General features: G+C 46.3%; 1 protein-coding gene across 3 annotated transcripts in view; it reads left to right on the top strand.

Annotated features, from left to right (window-relative positions):
• Positions 1–22,886, top strand: part of Tub (TUB bipartite transcription factor) — an 83,009-nt gene that overhangs the window by 10,863 nt on the left and 49,260 nt on the right. The window contains exons 2-5 of one of the 3 annotated variants that reach the window (XM_085841421.1): positions 7,962–8,066; positions 8,951–9,003; positions 10,962–11,046; positions 11,649–11,696. The exons of the other annotated variants lie outside the window; for them this stretch is intronic. Of the exons in view, the coding sequence (XP_085697547.1) occupies positions 10,979–11,046; positions 11,649–11,696 (116 nt within the window). The 5' untranslated portion in view covers positions 7,962–8,066; positions 8,951–9,003; positions 10,962–10,978. The remainder of the gene's footprint in view (positions 1–7,961; positions 8,067–8,950; positions 9,004–10,961; positions 11,047–11,648; positions 11,697–22,886) is intronic. 3 annotated transcript variants of the gene reach the window in all.

Genomic DNA, 22,886 nt, shown 5'->3' with positions numbered 1-22,886 from the left:
TTCTGGCTTCTGCTTTCTCGTGTTTTAGAGAATGTTCCTTCAGAATATTCACAGTTCTTACACAGAAATGGTGACCTTGGAAGAACTGTGAGCCTGCTATGAGTTCCCGCTGCCTCACCTGTACAGCCCAGAGCTCACTAATCCTGCCTGCCTCCAAGAATGGCTGTGTGGATTAGATGAATTACCGTGTTTAAGGCTTAATAACTAAATGCAGCCTGTCTAGGTCAGGGGCCTGGCACTGACTGCAGTTTAATTGTTAGCTGTTGTGATTGTGGCCTGGCATACGGCAGGGCCACATTCACCAACATCAGGACTTGTCTGTTCTGTTGAATATAGGAATAGGTGTGATAACTCAAGGAGGCCCAACCATAGGTGCGCAGGAGCTCTTGGAAGGATGGGCAGGAAGGGGAGGGCCTGGGAAGTCCGGGGACATGGAGAAGGAGAAGGAGACAGTCCAGGCTTGAAGCTGCATGGTGAATGAAGAGCAAGACTTCACCAGTTGGCACCACTGTGTGAGCTGGGCACAGTTGTAGGGCCTTGGGCAGAGAGGAGCAAAATCACACGGGACCTTAGGTGTCTGAACCTTCCAGTGCCATGGATAACAAGGTTTATCTCATCAAAGGAAGGATGGGGACAAATCGCAAGCACATCAGACACTGAAACGGGCACCCCCAGGACTGGGACCTATTCATAGCTTTGAGGGAGCTCTACACAGGGACCCAAGGGTGAACCCAGCTTACCAACTCCATCCATCACTGATGGAGGATCAGAACCCACAGAGAAGCAGAAGGAGACTGAAGTAGCAGCAGTGGACAACCATGCCAAGCCTCATGGCATTGTGAACTCCCTGTCTACGTGGAAGGGGTGTTGCGACATAAGAAAGAGTCAGCAATCCCCAGGGCCCTCAGAGTCCATTCTGGCTGTGGGAAGGTCACTAGCTCTGTGGACTTATGGCCACTGAAGCTGAAGGAGCTGGACTGGTTAGGTTGGCATCATAGCCCTTGTTAGAGGTGGATAAGGGTCCCACAGGGCACTCGCTGGGATTTGGGTTTGTGTGTTCCTGAGAAAAGATTTGGACAGAAGCACAGATGGTAACAGAAGAGTTTATTAAGGGAGAAAGGCACTTGGAGAATAGTTTGAGAAAGGAAAAAGACACAATGGCCCTGGCCCCCAGTCTTGTCATAACTTTTTTTCTTTCATTTCCTTCCTTTCCTTCCTTCCTTCCTTCCTTCCTTCCTTCCTTCCTTCCTTCCTTCCTTCCTTCCTTCCTTCCTTCCTTCCTCCCTCCCTCACCCCTCCCTCCTTACTTCCTTTCTTCCTTCCTTTCTTTCTTTCTCTCTTTGTTTGCTTTGTTTTTCGAGACAGGGTTTTTGTGAAGCCCTGAATATCTTGGAACTCACTCTGTAGAAAAGGCTGGCCTCGAACTCACAGAGATCTGCCTGCCTCTGCATCCTGAGTGCTGTGATTAAAGGTGGGCGCCATCACCTCCTGGCTGGTCTTGTAACTTTTTGTGTGTCATCTATATCCCATGCTCTTCTGCACATAGGTATTTCACAACCCTTGGTGGGGAGCAGTCCAGTCTTTCTAAACTCTGTCATTGGCCTCTTTCCTATTCTATTTTTTTCTCTTTTTGTAATTTTCATGGTTTATTATTTTTCCTAAAGTCCAGGTTGAGTGAGTGATTTTGATTTTCTCTGGAGTTACGGAAGGGACATGGGTCTTACATGGGAGGCCCAGAGGAGGGAACATGGAGTTGAATGGTTCTAACAGCATGCTAACAGGGGACAACAGAAGTCAAAGGTGCTTTCTACACATGACTGCTGACATCAGGGTGCTGGGACGGTGTTGACAGGGTGACAGTGTGGGGACAAGAGAACCCTCCTGCACTATTTATTGTAGGGACCGAGTCCAGCTGCCTCAGTAAAGAACAGTTCAGCACACAGTATACTCAAATGCTCCTACCTGGTCATCCCCCTCCGTCCTCCTCTCTCTGTCTCAGTGTGTCCTTGATTGCTGGGTGGTGCGATGAAACCTGGGAAGGCAGGATTGAGACCATGCCTGTGACAATGCTAACTCAGGAGTTACTGGGCGGGGCAGGCCTCCAAAGGCAGGTGGTCTGAGACTGCTGTGTTCCAGAGGCTTCTCTTCTAATGGATATTTAACAGGACAAGACCCAGTCCTCTGGATCAGTTAGGGCAAATGGGATTCATTGCACAGGGAATCTGTGGGGATCTATCTTTTTTTTTTCTTTAATTTTTAAAATTTTATTCACTTTACACCCTGCTCACTGCCCACCTCCTGGTCACTACCACCCCCCACAATCCCCCATCCCCTTCCCCTTCTCCTCTGAGCAAGTGAGGACACCCTTGTGTGTCCCCCCACCCTGGGACATCAAGTCTCTGCGAGGCTAGACACATCCTCTTCCACAGAGACCAGACAAGGCAGCCCAGCCAGCCAGTGTGGATCTGGCTTAAAAGGCAGTAAGTCAAGAGAGATCTCTTTTCTCTCTACCTTGAGTGGTAAGGGTTCTTTCTCTCTTTTTTTTTTAAATTTTTTTATTAGGTATTTATTTCATTTACATTCCCAATGCTATCCCAAAAGTCCCTCACACGCTCCCTCACCCACTCCCACTTCTTGGCCCTGGCGTTCCCCTGTCCTGAGGCAGATAAAGTTTGCACAACCAATGGGCCTCTCTTTCCACTGATGGCTGACTAGGCCATCTTCTGATACATATGCAGCTAGAGACACGAGCTCTGGGGAGTACTGGGTAGTTCATATTGTTGTTCCACCTATAGGGTTGCAGATCCCTTTAGCTCCTTGGTTACTTTCTCTAGCTTCTCCATTGGGGGCCCTATGATCCATCCAATAGCTGACTGTGAGCATCCACTTCTGTGTTTGCTAGGCCCCGGCAGGGTTCTTTCTCTTGAAGCTACAGCACCCACATTGGGGTTCAGGGACATGTTCCCAATCAGCCTCCCTCTGCAGTGTCAGGCAGGTATTCTGGTGTCTTAAATGGTGAACAAAGAAAATTCTAGGTGTGTGCATGCATGCATTTATGCATGTGCACGTATGTGTGTTTGTTTTGGGGTGGTAGTCAGCAGGCTTTGGTAACCAATCTGTCAGGGCTGTTGCCACAGCAGATGTCAGATGTGAATCCTGCTGGAGAATTACGCCAGCAGATCAGAACCAGTATAAGATGATAGGCACAGAGTTCAGGTCAGGTGATGAAGTCAGCGCCTAGGGTCATCTTTGTAGTCAGGAAAATCAGAGTGATGGCTGCCCAGGATTAACTCGTTTACAAGTTTCCATTCTGTAGTAAAGACTGGATTCCAACCTGGCCCTGCTTCCATACTCCTCTGACACTGCAGATCAGTGCCACACCATTCCAGGATGGCCAGGGCCTGCCAGTGGGCTAACGTCCCTTTCTCCACAGGCTGACATCCTGCGTGATAGCTTCTGATCCATCACCAGTAGTCACAGGACAGAGCGGTGAGGGTTGGGCTCCCCTGGGAAAAAGGGTTTGTGAGTGTGCACATCTGTGTGTGCACTGAGTAGACACCAGTGAGCATATCTGAGGTATGTGCACACCATGCAGACAGGTAGATCTGTGCATCCTTGGAGACAGAGGTGTGTGCACGTGCCACCAGGGTGGCCACATGTGCAAGTGTTATGTGTCTGAGTGGAAATACATGCTTAGGAAAGTAGAAGGAGAGGGAGTAAGGCATAGGACTGGGGAGTGGGATAGTATAGATACAGTTCCCTTTCCCCAACCCATCAACGACTGAGTGTGATGAGGGCCTCCTGAACAGCTGGCTTTTCATGGGAGTTTCTGTCTACTGATACGGTCCAGTAAGCAAGGTCCTGTACTCCCAGGAGATCCACCAGAGGGGTCTGATTTTTAAAAAAGCCAGAAAGCCTGGAACAAGTCCCCATGTGATCAATGGGGCAGAGGACCCTTCTCTGCTTGGCAGTCCATCACCAGAAGCTGAGACCTGGGATCCCACATCTGCTCAGAGGGGCTCTGGGGCAATCCGGGGCCCGTATCAATGTTGGATGAGCCCGTGCTGTGTCTGCATTGCCTCGATAGCATCTCCCTCAGTCTCACTTTTAGTGTAACGTGAGAACAAGCGTACCAACCCCATCCAGGACTTGTGATCTTATTGCCCAGTGTCACCTACAAAGAGACAGGGGCTGGGGTGGAGAAGCTGGACAGGTCCCCTGCTAGCTGTGTGTGGCTCTGGTAGGAGTTGGGGTCCAGTGGGGCCCAGCCTCACAGGACTAATAGGGCCAGCCTGGCCTCTTCTTGGCCTCTGGCTCTTGGTGCTGGGTTACATCTCCTCCTCCCGCCTCTGGCCACCTCACCTTCCCCTGGTGTCATCTGTCTGTTGGTTTGTCCCTGGGGCAGTTCAGCCCCATTCACCCCTATCCCCACCCTTTGCTCTGGGGGTTTCCTGCTGGAGAAGGGGTTGAAGGGGCAGTGGCTAGACCAAGAGAGACCCCCTAGAGGAAGAAAGTGGAATAACAACAGCAACAAAACCTTCACAGCAGGTGAGTGCCTCCCCCGCTCCCCCCCCCAACCCCCAACCTGAGTGCTGAGGGCAAGGATTAGAACCACCACTGGGACTGTGCCTGCTCTGACCCTGACCTTATGCCATGTCTGACAAGATCTCAGTGAGTGTGCTGGTCATCCGTGGACACCCTATATTTGTTAACAGTGTGTAGCAAGAGGCTATGTCCTCCAGATGTACTGAATCAGGGCATTACAGCCAGTGTACAAGTGCCTACTTTTGTAAACGGTTTATTGGTGCACTGCTAAACCTATGTTTTTAGATACTGTCAAGGCTCCTTCACCCTGCAATCGTGGGGCTAATCTGGCTCACACGTCTAAAATATTTATTCCTTGGCCCTTTAAGAAAAACCTTACAGCCCTGTGAGCTATTCCCAAGGCTGCCCTCCTTTTACCCCATGGTGGCCATTCTCTCATGCCACAGCTGCCTCCCTCCGCCCTGTGCAATCCCCACCCCACCCACACAGCCGATATACCCTGTGCTGGGTGTTCACCCTCGGAACATTACCTCAGTGACTAGTCGGCTCTGGTGATGACTTTTCCCTGGGAAGAAGTGAGAGGGTGTAGAAACTGAGCCTTCTGGGACCCAGCAGGGTTCAGACAGGCTGAGATGGGCTCTGGCCACTTCCCGTGGGACAGACCAGGCGCTGGTGGCAGCTGAAGTCTTGCTGAAGGAGTAGGACTCACTGCAGAGTAGAGAAGTATTCAGAAGGCTGCAGTGTGTCCTGAAAGGGAACCTGTGATCCAGCCCCTCCCTCCCTGCTGATCTGATGTTTCCATACCATGGGCCCCATGCTATATCCTATCTTCAAAGCCCCAAGCCTTTGGGAGCAAAACAAAATCCATTTCCTCGGCTTTCTGTTCACATTTGAGTTCAGGGGTGGGGACAGATAGGGAGGGAAGCATCACTTGACCTGAAGCTGCCTTCCTTCTCTGACACCACTAGGTGGCATTCGAGGTGCCAGCTCCTTACCGTGTTTCTGCAGCCTGAAAGGCTATGCTCACACTCACTGAACCCCACTGGCCTGACCTGTCTCTCTTGAGGCTTCTCGAAAACACCTGTAGACTTGAGGCTCAGAGTGTTTCCTTGGGTGGAGACCATTAGGGCCCACCTCTAGTTGTAATTTGCTGCCCACTTATCTGTCTTCCCTTAGGAGTTGTCAAAGGCTTAGGCCTCCTCTGGGCCTCTCAACTGGCCTAGGCCAAGCACAGTGAAGAGAGTGGAAGATTGGTGTGTCCCGTGTATGAACCACCATTCACTTCATCTTAGCTGTCTAGCATATGCTTTCTTAGTATCCAGCAGCCCTGGGAGAATCAGGACAAAAATCACAAGACACGGGAGTAAGTGCTTCCCCCTCTGGCTTGGCTCTGGGTAGTGCCAGCACCCTAGAGGTCCAGATATGAAATGAGACACCACATTGTGGGCCAGAGAAGGCTGCCTATTTCCAGGTACAGATTTCTGGCCTCTGTCTGGAGCAAAGAGCAAATAGAGACCAGAGGCCTAAGCCAGGATGGATACTAGGGCCTGTTGTGTTCCACTCCTCACAGCTGGCCACAGTGTCCAGGGGTCCTAGGCATCACCTTTGAAGATGGCACTTGTGTGTGTGTGTGGGGGGGGGGGGAAGCACTTGCTTTGGACATGGAGAGATAATGTCAGCAGAGATGCTAGACCAAGCAGTAGGGGAAAGGCCTACCTATTAGGAGTGAGGCCGGACATAGGACTCTGCTTACAGACTAGGGGCAACGGTGGGTCCTTTGCAAGCAGTAGTTCCTAGGAAGAAGGGTGAGTAATCCTGTCCACTGTTTCCCATCATGTTGGCAGAGTTTGGGCCAGCTTGTTCTCTTGAGAGTGGCCCTGGGAAAGAGCCCTCAGTTGACATGCAGGTGTCATTTCCCTGTCTAGAACAGGGCTCCAGGAGAAGACTGGCATCGCTCACCTGGGTAATTACTAGTTTGGGTTCAATTTCCATTCAAAACAGTCATCCCAGCCTGAGCTGTGTCAGATCTGAAGGCTGATTATTATGAACATTCATCAACAGCCTCTCAGCTCCGAGCAATTACAGCTAACCTGCTATTCCCAGGAAGTCATGAAAGACTGCAGCCTCTTCCCTGCCCACCCCATTACTCCCTCCCTGTTTCCCCTCCCCTCTTCTTAGCAGCCAACCCGAGGGAGGGCAGGAAGTGGAAGCTGCCTTATGAGTCACTGCTGCTCTGCGAGTAAGGGGCCATGTGCATGCCAGGCACCTGTTTGTCCCAGAACCCCTCTTTATATCAGAGTCATGTGAATCTGCGTGCCATACACTCAGAACTGAGATGAATCTGTGCACTTGGCAGATGATAGGTAGCTCATGAACTGGTGGTACTTTGTCACCTGATATATTTTCAAAACTGTCCCACTCCTTCAGGCCCCAGAAAGATGAAATAAGAGGCATTTGTCTCTCGTGCATAATTAAAGGGATCTCTAGAAAGCCCATTAATTAAACCAGGTGTGGTAACTCAAATGTCTGTCATCACAGCACCCAAGGGCTGATGCAAGAGGATTGCCACAAGTTCAAGGCCAACCTGGTACATACAGTGAGTTCCAAGTTAGGCCATGCTAGATAGTGAGACTCTGACTCAAAAAAAACCTCATACATCAAAATAGTATTTTAATACCATCTCTGAAAAATAATCAGGACCCAGTGAGGTGGCTCAGCTGGTCAAATTTCTGTGAATCTCCGTAACCTGAGCTGAATGTCCAGGATCTTTGTTGTGGGAAAAGAGACGTGACTCTCCCCCCACACCTGCCCCCGTGCTCTTCTGACTTCCACGTGCTTGCTGCAGCCCAAGTACACCCACATACTAACTAATTGTCTTAAATATCAAAACGAAACAAATGCACAAACATCTCCAAACAAGAAAATCCCAGGATTTGGCCTTGCTTATCTAACTCCACTATTTTCAGACATCAGTTAGTCGTGGACACATTTGTAGTTTTTTTCTATTAAAGTGGTACATTTCATTGTAGATCGAGTTTTTTTTTAGCATGTCCTTAAACTCTGCATGGCCCCAGCCTTGCCACCCCCACTCCCCTCTGGGAACTCACCCCTGCTTCCTTCAGTGCTCACGTCTACTGCCCTGAGTAGAGTGGCTCAACTGCTCTTCTGAGTGGGGGCCCTGAGTAGCAAGGATTCAGGGAAACCCTCCTGCCCCACCCCTATAACTGTCCTATGTAGGTTGCCCTGGTAACTATAAGACAGACCATGCTGGTCTTTTGCCTTTCCTGTAAGCATGTCCAGCTAGGGAAGTGAAGGCAAGCACACAGCATCCCTGGCATGGGGATCTAAAGAGCAACAAAAGTGTCCTGTGTGTGTGCAGAAGTAGAGAAAATTACACTTGCCTGAATTCCTCCCAGGGAGAGGACAGCATGTGGCTGACAGGACAATGAGGATCTCGTTGTGACAGAGAGATGAACCACTGGAACACACATGGATGCCCACTAACCAGCCTTCTGCAGAGGGTAGGTCTTGTTTGTTGAAGGGCTCCCGTTGTGGTAAAGAGACTCTGTCAAAGAGAAACCCCTGTCACCAGAGAACACCCTCTCTCTGCCATCACTAGGTTGTACTGAATTCTTCTAAGAACTGAACAGCATTTCTGAAAGATAAGCGTCAATATGTTGGCAAGGTGCTAAGACTTGCCTTGTTATGGGGCCTGGGTCATTTGGCCATTCGATGTCAGGATGCCTGTCTTGGTGAGGGGAGGTTAGCAACAGTCTCAGGTGACATGTAGAGAAGCCTCTATGTCTTGCCTTCATATTCCATGATCTGCCTCGAGTACCCGCTGTACTACAGAGCAGGCTCATCACCCCTCTTGGTGGTAGAAGGTCATCTTGTCCCTTACATGTAGAAGCAGAGCATCATGTTCTGCATGCCCACTCTGCCACATACTGAGCGAGTTTTTGAGCCTCAGCTTGTCTGTGAAATATTACTAGTGTCCACTGTAGAGGGTTGTGCTCCCCACTAAAGGAAGAAATGCAGAGTACTGCAACAGTTCAAACACACAAGGGGGACCCTGGAGGACAGAACCAGAACCAAAGCTCTTTCCTGGGCTTGAAGACCTGGCAGAGTACAGACCTAGATACTGAGTTATGCACGTGTGAGGTTTTAGAGCCACTGTTCATCACCTCAAGGTCAGGGGACCCTGTGCCTGGGAGGTGTGGTCCTGGGGTCTGCAGTTTACCTAGCCTCTGGGAGGTGTGGTCCTGGGGTCTGCAGTTTACCTAGCCTCTGGGAGGTGTGGTCCTGGGGTCTGCAGTTTACCTAGCCTCTGGGAGGTGTGATCCTGGAGTCTGCAGGTATCTAGCCCCAAGATTACTTTTGACCATCCTTCCCTAATCCTCCCCAGGGTGTCATGGGCAGAAGCCTCAGTAGCAGCTGAACCTCCAGAGCAGCCTCAAGGTGAGAAGCATGAGCGCCCCTCCAGGAAACTGGCTTCAGTTGATAGGTTCACCCTTTCTGTGTGGCCTACTTCTCCTGGCTTAACCCTGTGGACTGTGGAAGGGACCAAGGAAAATTTGAGAAAGTACTGGTCTGAGCTTAGTTCTGAGAGCTTGTCGATTCTAACTAGAAGTTTCTGTTCTGTTGAGACAGGACAGAAAGCATGTGGAGTCAGGGGAAGGTTATGAGAGATGCAGTCTCCCCTTTCTGGTACAAGCACTGTGTGCTCCGTGGTGGATAGGGAAAAGCCGAAGCCTTGGCAGGTGCCTTAGTGGGCTGATTTGTATCATTCACACTCCCCACCTGGAAAGTGCCCATACACAGTGCCGTACCCAGAGGCTGGCTCTGGCCTTTCCTCCCTTTCTGAGCCTCACATTCTGTCTGTGATACCTGGGGTGGGTGAGAAACCATCTCAGTTGATGGTCTGTGATGGTTTTGTGTTCTGGAGTAGGTGAGAGCAAAGAGAATGGGTCTCACTGTCTGCACCCCTCCCCTGACCCCTCTCTAAGACTTCATCTGTCTGCTTTGAGACGAGAGACCTGGATCTCTGGAGTCACATTGGTGTGGAATCAGCAACATTTGGCTTCATATCTGGGAGTCACCTTTTCACCCTAAAGGTGAAGTTAGCCCCCAAAGATAGGTTTCAGACATTTTTATTAGAAATTATTAGTTATTGTTCCTAACCCTTGCAGACATTCAGGATGTGGTATTTACAGGGTGAGTGGGGGAGAATAAGGGGGAAAGAAGTGAGTTGGGAGTTAGGGACACAATTGGGTAAGGGAAAGACAGGAGGCAGTGTCCCTGGGAGGCCTGGAGAGTTGGCAGGAGCATCTGAGATGTTAGCACAGTCTGTCCTGAGGCAGTAGGTGGGTTGGAGGCATTCAGCAGGACACGGAGGGAACCTGAAGAGAGAGATCAGCATCAGACACCTTTCCCAGGTGCTGCTGGAGGATGGAGTTGAGAGGAGCAAATTGGTGGTAGACATCCTGATTCCAGTCAGCCAGAGAAGAGACCCTAATCCAGATGTGGTTTGGGGTAGAAGTAGGTGGGGTTCAAAGATGCTCAGTAGAGAACATCAGAACGTGCCACGGTACACGAAAATGGATAGTGCAAATCAGGAAGCCAAGATGGTGCCACAGTGGCCTGACTGAATGGCTAGGCACATAAGAAATCAACAAGGGCACCCTCCAGTGGCAAGTGCTGTGCAACATCTTGCTGTTAGGTATGGAAAGCAGGCAGAGAAAGGGGTTTAGCAATAGGGAGAGACTGTGCAGCTTGCAGGCTCAGGTGTTCTCAGTGTAGGGGGTTAATGTGAGGACGTGTGGCCTGCTGTGTGTACTTCCAGTGGTGTGAGGAGACAAGAGACTGAAAACTCTGACAAGAGAATCTGGTTCTCAATGGCTTCTGAAAGGCATGCTGTGTGTACTCCCACCCTGGAGCCTGCCCTCTGGCACAGAGCCGCCCACAGAGAGGGCAGCAGTGCCTGTGCCATCTGCCTGTGGACCTTCCAAATGAGATCTTTTACCTCAGCACACTTGGTGCAGCCTGGTTTGCCATAGTAACCTACAGACACAGGGACACACGGATTCTCTGTTGCCATGGAAACCAGCAGTTGGCTATCCCTATGTGACATAGCCCCGAGACCTTGACAATTTAGTCTGATCTTGAAGAGCTTAGAAGGGATACGAGACAGAGGGTTTTTGTGTCCCGATTTACCAGTGTTGGTGGTCGTTAGCTTTCCTGTTGCCTTGGTGATGAAGGAAGACACAATTGTCAACAGACTCCAGGGCTTTGTGTATAGTCTGATGCTGGGACCATCCCCCAAACTCACTCCATCCTCTGTCCATCATGGGACCAGGATATCTTTTCTTTCTCTCTGGGTTTGCACTCCTCCACCCAGACAAGACTTTTGTTCCCAGGAGGCACTCCCCGGCCCATGGGATCTCGGCATTCAAAGCAGAACAGGAGACCTGGGCCCCTGAAACGGGGCCACCGAAGAGATAGGTAAGCGCTTGAACGCCCTCCCTGCGTTTGGCCCAAGGACCTGCCCTTGTGTGAGCTCCACCCACCACTCACAGGCCTCATTCCTGTTTTCTACATTCTAATCACTGCCCCATCCCCCCTCACTCCTTACTGTTCTGAGTTCTCCCCTTCTCCCTATATGCCTCTCCCCTAACACATGGGGTCCCCCAGCCTCACAAAGCTCAATAGTCTCTAAGCATGTGATCAAGGAGGTCCATACTGTAGGATGTGCCCAGCACCTCAGGGATCCAACCCCCCTCAAGTGAGGACCTCTGTCCCATGCCTAAACCTCCTCATTCCATGTTGTGCCTGCTATCTCTCCTGGAGAGCTCCTCTATCCAGCTTCTGCCTGTTCTCCATCACCCCAACCCAGCTTCACAACCACAGCCAGTCACTGCCCACAGAGTGAGCAATCCTGTAGAAATCACCTCCACCTGATCCATCACTTAATCTACTTCCTGAAGCTACTGAAACCAGGACACTAAAGGAGGCCTTGAGTGACCACAGTATGGCCAGGCAACAAGTAGGAATAACTCGGTGAACGGGCAAGGGTGTGGAGAGTCACCTGTTCTTTTCCTCCTCAGGAGAACATCCCGGAGGAAATACTGGAAGGAAGGAAGGGAAGTCGCTGGGTGAGCTGACTGGGGAGGAGGGAGAGCTGTCTCTGGAGAAGGCCATCCACAGGAGAGACTGCGTGGGGAGGTGGGGAGGTGGGGAAGTGAGGGTGGCTCATTGGTCATGCTGTGGTGTGTATATGTGTGAGGTAGAGTTTAGGGAAGGGTGTGGCCACTAGGTAAAGTCTGTATTACTTTGGCTATTGTGAGCTTGATTTGGTCCTGTCAGATCTTCTGTGGTCCTTTTGCCCCTGTCCATCCAAGTAGCACTGGTGAAAGGCCCAGAGGCCCAGCTTTACCAGCCTTCCCTGGGTCTCTCAGCTGGACCTCTCCAGGGATGAGTTATCACCAGCATTGTAGCCTAGGGCTACTACTGACTGGATCATGATGCTAAAGCTCCCATTCTGTATTGTTCATATCATAGTCCCCTAGCCCAGGCTGGAGGCAAGTCTTGTCCATGACTACCGATCAGTACATCATTTGTAGCTTGCTGGTGTTGGGACTCCTAAGATTCATTTCTTAGACTGAGAGGTGGTCAGAAATAACTACCTGCAAAGGAGGGGGCCGAGCTCTGTCTGTATAAATTAAGCAAAAGGATAGGCTCCCCTCCCCAGCTGAGGAGGGCCTTCCAGGTGTACCATGTACCTGGGGAATCTGCCTGCTCTTCCAAAGGAAAAAAGAATCTAGAGAAAAGGGTTCATCTGAGGCTCTCTTTTGCCTCCCATGGATGTTGGTCATAGAACATGTATGGATAGGATGGATGGTGAGAATTGAGCCTAAAGAGACATTCTGTATAGAACCTGGGGGCTCAGGTATGGCCCTGTGGCAGAGACCTCCCATCCACACAGCCTCAGAGCAGGTTAACTGTGTAGCCTAGAGAAAAATCTCACAAAGAGAATGGTGTCCCTTGAGCCTGGCCTGTAGGCTCTTAGGGATGCAACAGTGTACCCCAAAGGGAGGGCTCTGCTCTGATGACTGATGCAGCCTGCAGGACTCGGCTCATTTGTTTTCTGCAGCTCCTGTATTTTGAGTGATGCAAGCTGATGAGCCTTCTTCCTGCATCCAACACACCATAGATCATAGACCTGCAGGTGTCTTTGAGATCCTATATCCAACCCCTTATTTAACAGGAAAAACTGGGGCTTTGGGGCAAGGTCACACTGCAAGTTCGTGGGAGAGTTGGAACTGGAACCCAGGCTGTCTATGCAGGGCTCCTTCTAGGCACTGAAGATGAGGGATCAAGACTTACCGTGTGAGAGACATGGGTTTTACTGGGAGTGGCATTGTCCTTGTGACTGCAATCCTGCTTTAGCTTGAGACCCTGAATAAGTTGTAGATGTCTATATTTGGTGTCTGGATTATCAAGGACTCTTGGATATAATATTTTTCTAGGCTAGCTAGGTTCTAGATTTTTCTACATCTCTATTTTATTCAGGACTGCTAGTACCACTCTGGCTCTTTCAATATCCCTAAACTTCATAATTCAAGATGGTACCCACATTTCACCAGTAATGACCAGTCCTATATGAACATGCATTTCCCTAGATAGACAGAGAGTTAAAGAGCTAGGCATCCTCAGGAGCAGGGACTGTGTTAAAGGAGCACATATTTATAAGTTAAGAACAGCCAGCAAAGGGCATCCAATCTTTAGGCTTTTCTGGGCAACACTAGACAATGAAGAATTGTCTTGATCCACACACTAAGCCTAGGGGTGTTTAACCCGTGGAACATAGATCGCAGGAGCGTATCTCTGTGTATCTTGTATGACATTGTGTTAGGACTCCTGGCCTCGGCAACCCTAGAGCCTTGGAGTGGTATAGGAAAGCAATAGAAGTTTGGTTCTTGACCTATAGTGTTCCATTTTAGTCTTACCACTGTACTAGAAGTTTCTAAGACAATGAGCATAGTGCATTTCTATCATGACCTTTCTTTTTTTTTTCTATCTTTAACTCCTTAAATATCATGTCCATTTCATTTGCTCATACTGGCATCTCAATATTATTTGATGAAAGTACTTAAGATCTACACACGATGATGATGGTGATGGTGGTGGTAGTGGTGGTGATTTTTAAGGGAACACGATGGGCAAATGAACTATTAATAATAGGGTAGATGGAACTCAGTGATACTAATAAAAACAATAAATGTAAAAGGTCTAAACACCCCCACTTAATGGCCAGATTATTAAACTGGCTCAAAATAGCACAATATACTGCCAAAAAGAAAACCTTTTCAGATATTCAGTCACGGAAGTCTTAAAGCCATCTGTAACTCCATTCCAGAGGATCCAGTGCCCTCTTCTGTCCTCTGGAGACATGCATATGATACATATACATACATGCAGGCAGAATACTCATGCATAAAGTAAATAAATCCTTAATTTTTATTTATCTACCATATGAGAGTTTCATATGTATATACAATATGTTTCATCATATCCACCCTCACTTCCAACTTCTCTCAGACCCTGCTCCAGCCCTGTCCAGTTCCATACCCTCTTCTTTATATATCTCCGAAACTTTAATGTCTTTGCACTCCCGTGCGTGCTTTCTTCCACACTGAAGCCGTCTCAGTTCTTAGAGACCTTCAGCCTCCAAACTCCTGTTATTGTTGTTGCTGCTGCTGTTGTTGTTATGTGTGTGGGTGCTTGACAAAAAACAAATGCACGTCTGTGTACCACTTGCATGCCTGGTGCCTATGGAGGCCTGAAGAGGGCATCAGATTCTTTGGAACTAGAGTTACAAATGGCTGTGAGCTGCCATGTGTGTGTACTGGGCATTGAACCCAGGTACTTGGGAAGAGCAGTCAGTTCTAACCACTGAGCAATCTCCCAGCGCCCTGAACTCCTAGTTTTAATGCTCACTCTGAGTTCCTCTTCTATGAGGATATTCTAGCTTACTGTTAGAGCAACTCACCATCCTTGGAGGGGAATTGCCTACCCTTTGTTGCCCTAGTTCCCAGAAGCCTGAAGCTTTCTCTCTGTCCCAGTAGTGTCCAGCAGCACTCGTGTCCCCCACAGCTGTTTCAAAGCTCTCACAGAATACTGCTTTCATATGTACACTTCCCTCCTCATCCTCAGCTGCCTGTAGGCTCTGACTTTGCAGAGGGAAGAATATCCATCAGGAAGCGACTTCTCCACACTCTGCCCTGGACCTCCAACTTCTCCACAATTGTGACAGTCAATGCTTCCAGTTCCTGACACAGTGAGGAATAGGTGTCTCTCTTCTTGTTAACCTCACCACCAGAGATCTGATAGCCCTTTCCATGTCCCCTGGGACCCCAAGTACCCTCTTTCATTTTCTACCCACACTTCCAGTGCTTGTTCACACTCCATTTTCCTGGAACTTTCCTTTGTAACCCAGTTAAAGATAGTCCCCACGAACTCAATTTTATAAGGTCCCGTTGCTCTTTCCCTCTGTCTGTTGAAGTTGAAGTCAGGGCCTGTCAGCTCCATCACCTCACCTGCTGAGCTCTCAGTCAGCTCCAGCCCGGCTTCTGCCCCAATCCTCCACCTATGCTGCTGATGCTGGGAACTCTTACTTCCTGTCTGCCTCCTGGCGGCCCTGGGCATAACCAAGGCAGCTCATCCGAACTCCTCTGCCGTCTGTGGCTCTGCACGCTCCTTGTTTGTGTCTACCTTTCTGATTATTGCTTCATCTCTGATATGAGAACTTCTTTCTGTCTTGGTTTCTTTCCTCCCTCTCCCTTGTTTTTAGTGATCTTGTTAGTGAAAACAACTTCTACTTCGGTTTCAGGCCAAGAACTACACCATACCCAAGATCCTTTCCTTTCCTTTGCATTCTCTGGTGGATCACATCTTGCTTCCTTTGTGTTGAAGTTTTCTTCTTAGGACTATAAACATTTGGGGTTGTTGTAAGGACTCAACAAGTTCACTTGTATCAGTGTGAACATCCTTGTTGATTCCAGAGTGTGCTGCTTCAAAGTCTACTTAGTCTGTTATATTCACCCCAGCTTACTCTTCATTAGTTTTTGCCTGGCATCTTTCTCCGTGCTTTTTAGTTTTAACCTCACCAATTTTATACCTGAAGTGCCTTTCTTTGAGGGATCAAATAACTGTGCCATCTTTATCCAATCTAATAAATGTGGCTGTTAATTGGAATGTTTAGACCATTTTATGTTTACTGTGTTATTTATATCATGGAATTCCAGCATTTTTGCTACTAGTACTACATTTGTCTGCCTGTTCTTTAATATTTTTCCTTAATTTATCATTGGTGTGTGTGTGTGTGTGTGTGCGTGTGTGTGTGTGTAGAGGTTACCTGTTCATGCCATGTCCAGAGGACAATTTTGTGGAGTTGGTTCGCTCCTTCCATCGTTATGTGAGTTCTAGGATTCAAACTCAGGTCTCTAGGTTTGTACAGCAAGCACCTTTAACTGTTGAGCCATCTTGCTAGATCTAGCCTGGTTTTGGTTCCTTTGCTTTCTTTGGTATCAGTTCCTGATTTGTTTTGAGACAGAGCCTCACTATACGCCTTGGCTGCCTTGGAACTAGCTATGTAGACCATATTGGCTTGGAACTCACAGAGATCTACCAGCCTCTGGCTCCTTAGTGCCAGGATTGAAGGTGTGTAGCACCACACTACTCTGGCATTCAGTTTTTAATTTTTTTCTTCAAATTTACTTGAGTTATTCTTGTTGTATATGTGTGTGTATGTTTGGGGTTGCATTTGTGACACTGTGCAAAGGAACCAGCTGGTATTCTGGTGAGGGATACTTGTGCTGAGTGTGTAGATTAATTTAGGGACTAATTATCCTAATATTATTTAGTCATCTGATCCATAAGTACAGAATGACTTTCTATATATCTGAGGCTTAATTTCTCTCCAGAAGATTAGAGTTTTCTCTTTTTTAAAAATGTGTGTGTGTGTGTGTGTGTTTATATATGTGGTATACACACTCATATGTGAGCAGCTGCACACACCCAAAGGAGGATGTTGAATATCCTTCTATGTCGTTTTCTACTTTATCACTTTAAGACAGTCTCTCTCTGTACCTGCAGCCAGGATGTCAGTTATCAGGTCTCAGCAAGCCCTCATGTCTCCACCTGTCATATCCCTGGGGTTACAAGCATGTGCATGGCCTTATTTAGCCTTTTATGTTGGTGCTGGAGATTTGAACTTGGGTCCTCATGCTTGCACAGCAAATTCTGTTACATACTAAGCCATCTCCCCAGCCCAAGTTTGCTGTTTTCAATGTATAGCATTGAACTTCGTTTTAAACATGATTCCTCAGAATTCTATTTCTTGATGCTGATTAATTGAATTGTTTCATTTTAGATTGTTTATTGAATGTGTATAAGAATAAAACGGATTTGCTGTGTTGATCTTGTGTCCTGAAATTTTTCTGTATTTGTTTATTAAGTCTAGAGTATTTTAGAGGACACAATTTTCTTAAAACAGTGACGTGTCATTTACAAGTAGAAGACAGCACTCCTTCTTCCTCTCTAGTCTGGGTATCTTCTCTTTCACCTTTTCCCTAAGCATCTTGGGTAGAACCTCAAGAGGGTAGGTGCATTTGTTTTAATCCCTGGGGCAAATTTGTTTGTTTTTTTCACCTTTAGTGTCTTGTTAGATGTAGACATTTTTTTCATAGAGTCTCTTTATAAATTAGAAGGAATGTCCTTTCTGTTCATACTTTGTTGAATGGCCTTTTATCATGAAAAGGTATTAAATTTGGTTCAGTGCTTTTGTTTTATATCTCCTGAAATGATAATATGGGCTTTACTCTTCATTGTATTATACTCTATTTTCTCTTAATTGATTTTGTGCAAGATAAGTCAATTTTACATCCTGGGAATTACTTCTAGTTAGTCAAGATGTATAATCTTGATGTTATTAGATTTAACTTGCTAGTTATTTTTAAATGATTTTCACTGATACTCTGGATTTTTTCCTGTTTTATTCTCTCTCTCTCTCTCTCTCTCTCTCTCTCTCTCTCTCTCTCACACACACACACACACACACACACACACACACACACACACTGTTTTTGAGAAAAGTTATTCATGCAGATCAGGCTGGCTTCAAACTTGAGATCTTCCTGTCCCCACCTCCCTAGAAGTAGAATGAAAGGTGTGGTGAGCAATATGACTGGCCCTACTTGGGAGTATGTCTGTCTGTGGCTTTGAATTCAGTAATCTTTCCTTTGGAGTATGTCAACACCAGCAGCACATTTTAGGTACCAAGTGTAGCTGCCATTCCTCCTGTCATGTTTGCAGTTCTCCTTACTTTCCTTGCATGAAGTAAATTTGCAGAAACGTTTTTATCATCTTCCCTAGGCTGCCACCTGTCTCACCAGTGTGCTTCTACTGTTTTGTGTTTACCCTCAACACAAGTGTCAAGTGTCTATGGGGTTTTTTTTTTTAAGTTTATTTTTTGCTTGTTTGTTGGTTAGATTTTTTTTTCAAATTTGTTTGTTTTTCTACACCAACCACTTTGACAACTATCTGAATGTCAACCAGATGTCTTGCAGTTCAGTTCTGCTGTTATCTGGAGTTAGTTTGTTCCCCACAGGTTAAGACCTCAGTCCCACAAGGCCACTCCTATCTCACAGGCTAATAAGTCTCCAGTTGCCTACTGAACTGCTAGCCAACCAGCTATAATTTAGGCACTCCCATAATCCTCTGGTAATTTGCCAGAACAGATGGTAGAACCTAGGAAAGGTGCTTTTTTGAATATTAACAGTTTAATATAAAGGTCAAAACTTGGGAACAGACAAATGAAAGAGACACACAGGACAAGGAGTGTAGATGACCTCTGTGCCTTCTCTAGCGCCCCTTCCTCTGAGATATTCACCCTATTGTTTAGGGTTTTATGGCTGAGTTCTAGCTCCCTTCCTCTCCCTTGATCTGGCTTTGCGACTGAAGCCTCCAGTCACGTGATTGGCATAGGGTTCAGCATTTTGGAGATGAGAGGCTCTATATACTACTTGCTCCTGACATGCCTCATCCTCTCCTATCTTGCCTTTCCACACAACGGCTAGCACCACAGGTCTCCCTAGCCCATGGCTCGTACATACAGCCTACCTGTTTCACCTGTGAACTGTTCTTTGTCCATCAGGGCTTGCTGACACCTTCTCCAAGAAAACTTCCAATTGCAGTGCTAAACTCTCTTGTAGTCCTTAGGATGTATACTATTACTGTCAATTACACCTGGGTCTACTACTAAGCTGTGCCCTCTCTGAGACCAGGAAAATACCTTGCTTCACTCTATACCTCTAGTAGAGGGCCATGCACTGAGTGGACATTCAGCAAAAGTGTCCTTTGGAAAGGAAGGGAACCAAGGCCAGATGCTCTCAGGGGACTGGGTGTCCCTAGGCTGTCAGCCCAGGTGTTTTAGACAGATTATCCTCCTTAATATTTACGACATTGTGAAACAGGTGTTTCACCCCTGTGGATTTCTGTGCTGAAGCTAAGGCTTAGAGATTTAAACCTTGAAGTCACAGACCTGAGCACAAAGCAAGACCTGAGCCCAGGTCTGCTGACTCCTCTGTTTGGCCTTTAGTTCCTTGCAGCCCAGGCAGGTTTCCCCATCCCTTGTCCAGTAGGGAAAGCTGGAGCTTTTATAGTTCAGACCCTGTGATATATCGGTCATTAAGGGATTGGGGGTGGGCAAAGACCAAAACCCTGAGTTGAGTTTTAAAATCCTGGTGTTTTCAATAGCAAAGTAGATTTGAGGTATTATTGGCCTAAGTCTGGGGAAAAGGCAGTAAATACCTATTGGGAAAAGAAATGGTGACCTATTGCTACCCAGGCCAACTTCACAACACCTTTTAGAACCATGGTGGCTTCATGTAGTGTATATATATGTGTGTTTATGTACATTGTATATATACATATATACACATAAATAAAATAGTATTTAAAAACATATGGTCATTATAGTAAATGCAGATTATCTGAAACAGTATAAAACAAAACTACCTATGGGGTTCAGTGGTTAAGAGTTCATACATACTGCTCTTAAAAAAGACCCAAGTTCAATTCCCAGCATCCACTTCTGGTGGCTCACGGCTGCCTGTAAGTCCAGCTCCAGGGCGGTCTGACACCTCACTCTCTGCACTCTGGAATACACGCATACACATAATTAAAAATAAAATAGAAATTAAAACTTCCTGTACTCCCAGCACTTGGAGGTAAAGCCTGTTGCTGGTGATTCATTTCCATCTTAAACTTACCAGTGGAATATTTATGCTATACATCAGCATGCACAAATTACACGCTTCACAACTCCTGATGAGTGTCTGCGGATGTGCACAATCAGGCTCGCACCACCTATACTGGTCAGAAGAACACTGACACCCTACAACCCCCCTGATGAGATCTTTTCTGGAAACTGTATCCAATAGTTATCTGGACTTCTAACACAATATTAATTTCACTCTCTGTTTGACATTCATGCAAATGGGGTGATTTACTGTCTTCACTTTGAAACCCGCTTATTTTGCTCAACAGTGAAATTCATCTGTTAGGCACCTAGTTCTACTGTAGCTCATTTATTGTCCTTATAGTGTGTTCAAGTAGGCAACTAGGGCACAATGTATACATCCATTCTGCTAATGGGCACTTGTGGAGTTTACAGATTATTAGCAGTGCCGCTGTGGACATTCTTGTATGTATTTATTGGTTCTCAAATATGTTTGTCCACACAGTGTGTACTAGGAGAAGGGTTGCAGCGCTGGCCTTAAGTTCAACTCCAGTGGCTGCTGCCTCAGTCCTCCTGAATGTTCCTGCCAGTATACCTCTCTGCAGGATGTGAGTCTGGGTGACTGTAAGCCCCTGCTGATTCTTTGTCTTTACATTTCAGCTATCTCAGTGAGTGAACAACACATAGAATTGTGGTGGTCTTACTTTACAGTCCTCTGGTGAATAACAGTTAAATATTATTTCATTGATGTATTTCTTAACAAATATGTTACTTATGTGGCTAGTTCTTATTTATAGTCCTTAGTTTACTACAAAGACCCAAAAGTGTGAGGAAGTTCAAAGGCTGTTACCATGAAACCAAAATATCCCAGCTTAAAAGACTGATTCTGTTTTTCCCTTTGGTGAAGTCTGACCTCTTGAGAAGTAGATTATATGGAACTAGGAAAGCTCAAAAAGGAAAAGGGTCCTTTGCTGTTGCTCTTACTAAATGTGCTTGTCCCAACAGCAGTGCTTATGTCTTCGTTGGAAGGCAGTTGTATGAGAAATTACTCCATAGTTACTCCATAAGAGGCATCTTCAGAGAGAAGATGGAAGCCTTCCCTGGTGGACTCTTATCTCAGAGCTAGTGCTGGTGTGGTCCTAACTGGGAACTGTCTCAGGGAAGCCCTGGCAGAGAGGTGAGAGCAGTGGAGAATGGAAAGTAACCTTATTTGTTCTGTGTCGGTTTTTTCTTACTGATGGAACTGTTATTTTTTTAATAGGTTTAAATTCCTGTTAAGTGCTATTTGAAAAATAAATCTTGGACATTATGGCTAAGAATATGCAGTCTGAGTTTGTAAGTAGGAATTTTGGGTTGTGTGTGCATACAATTTAGTGAAAAGGTTTTGCCATATAAAGTCTTAATGTACTATATTCTCTAGGAGTATTATTAAACATATCTTATTTTTAATGGCTGTGTGATGGTTTTGTGGATTTATTGAATGTAAGCATCACCTTATTTTGGTTATTTCCGTAATTCCTAAATCTGTGATGAACATAGTGCATAAAAATACATGCTTTTGTGGTTATTTTCTTAGAATGGCTTCAGAGAAAGGAAACAGTGGTTCACAAAGAATGAATGTCTTTAAAGGTTTTTGATAATGTTCATAATGGCTTCTAGAGGTTATCAGTAGACTCTCCCTGAAGAACATGAAATGGCTCCCTCACCGAATAGCTACCAAATTTGCATATACTCAGTTGGAGTGTCTGTCTGTAGCCCAAGAGACAGGATTTAAAGATTTTAATCTAGTAAAAAAAAAGTATTTTTTTTTTCATTATAAAACATGGCCTCTGGATTTAGAAACAGGGCCCAGTGTTTCTAATTTTGGGATATCCGGCTCCCTGAAGATGATGGAAAGAGTATTTCCATCTGATGCATTTGCCTTCCTGTTTGTTTCCTTTTGTAAATGAAGTTTTAACACACCTGTTATTCACATCAGTGTGTAATAGGAAGTAGGGATAGACTTTTGCTCTTCCCTGTGGTGGCAAATTGTTCTCTAAACCATTTGCTGAATACCCAGATTCCTTGAGTGTGTTTGGAAGACCATCTATGTCATGAGCGATATATATATACACATATATATAGATATATATCTCACATACACATACATATACACATACACATACACATACACATACACATACACATACACATACACATATACATACATACTGTGTACACAGCCTGTCTCTACTACATTGCTGCAGCTGGTCATTCTAGTGTTGGAGTTTCCACTTGGAGTACAGTTTGTGTTGTGCATGAAGACAGTGGAAAGTGCACAGTGCAGTTTGATGGGCAGGGCCTTCATGTTCTACTTTCACAAAAGTTCTTGGATTGTCTTGGGAAAACAAGCTTACTCTCCAGATGAGCATTGAAATAAATCCATTGGTTGTAAGGAAAACGCTACTGCAGCTGTTACTAGAACCATGAAGTTCTAATGGCAGGTGGGAGGGAAGGAGGCACTTGCTGTCAGACAGGCTGTTTGTGTAGGTGACAAGGAGAATTGGTGAGATTTTTCACACATGACTAAGGCATTTCATGTGAAGTTTTATAGCTATTCTTTACTTAAAGGTCATTTGAATGTTGTCTTTCTTGTTTTATTTTAACTAGATGTTTCTGCTGTGTGGAGAAAGCAATAATTTATGAGGAACTACCCTATGGCTATCAACTTCACTGAACTGTTTGTCTGTTTTAATGGCTTTCAGAGACTTACTAAATGTGTAAATGCTAATCAGTTTATCTTCTTTCTAATTACATGAAAATACCCCACAAATTGTGGCCTTGTCTAGACCTAACAGGACAATGTTTAGTTGTACCTAAGACACTTTGTCTTGCCTAGTGAATATAATGCTGTTCTTGGTTTACTTTAGGCTCCTCCACCTGTGTCTGTGTGTCTGTCTGTCTGTTTCTCTCACTGTCTGTCTCTTAGTCTCTGTCTATCTGTTCTCTTCTCTCTCTGCCTCTTTCTCCAGGATCTCACAGTGTAACCTAGGCTGGCCTAACT

This window comes from Mus caroli, unplaced genomic scaffold (assembly GCF_978045245.1).
Source record: "Mus caroli unplaced genomic scaffold, Mus_caroli_1 scaffold_8, whole genome shotgun sequence".
In the NCBI taxonomy this organism is placed as follows: Eukaryota; Metazoa; Chordata; class Mammalia; order Rodentia; family Muridae; genus Mus; species Mus caroli.
Note: the sequence above shows the minus strand (reverse complement) of the source record. Positions and strands in the feature narration are given on the sequence as shown.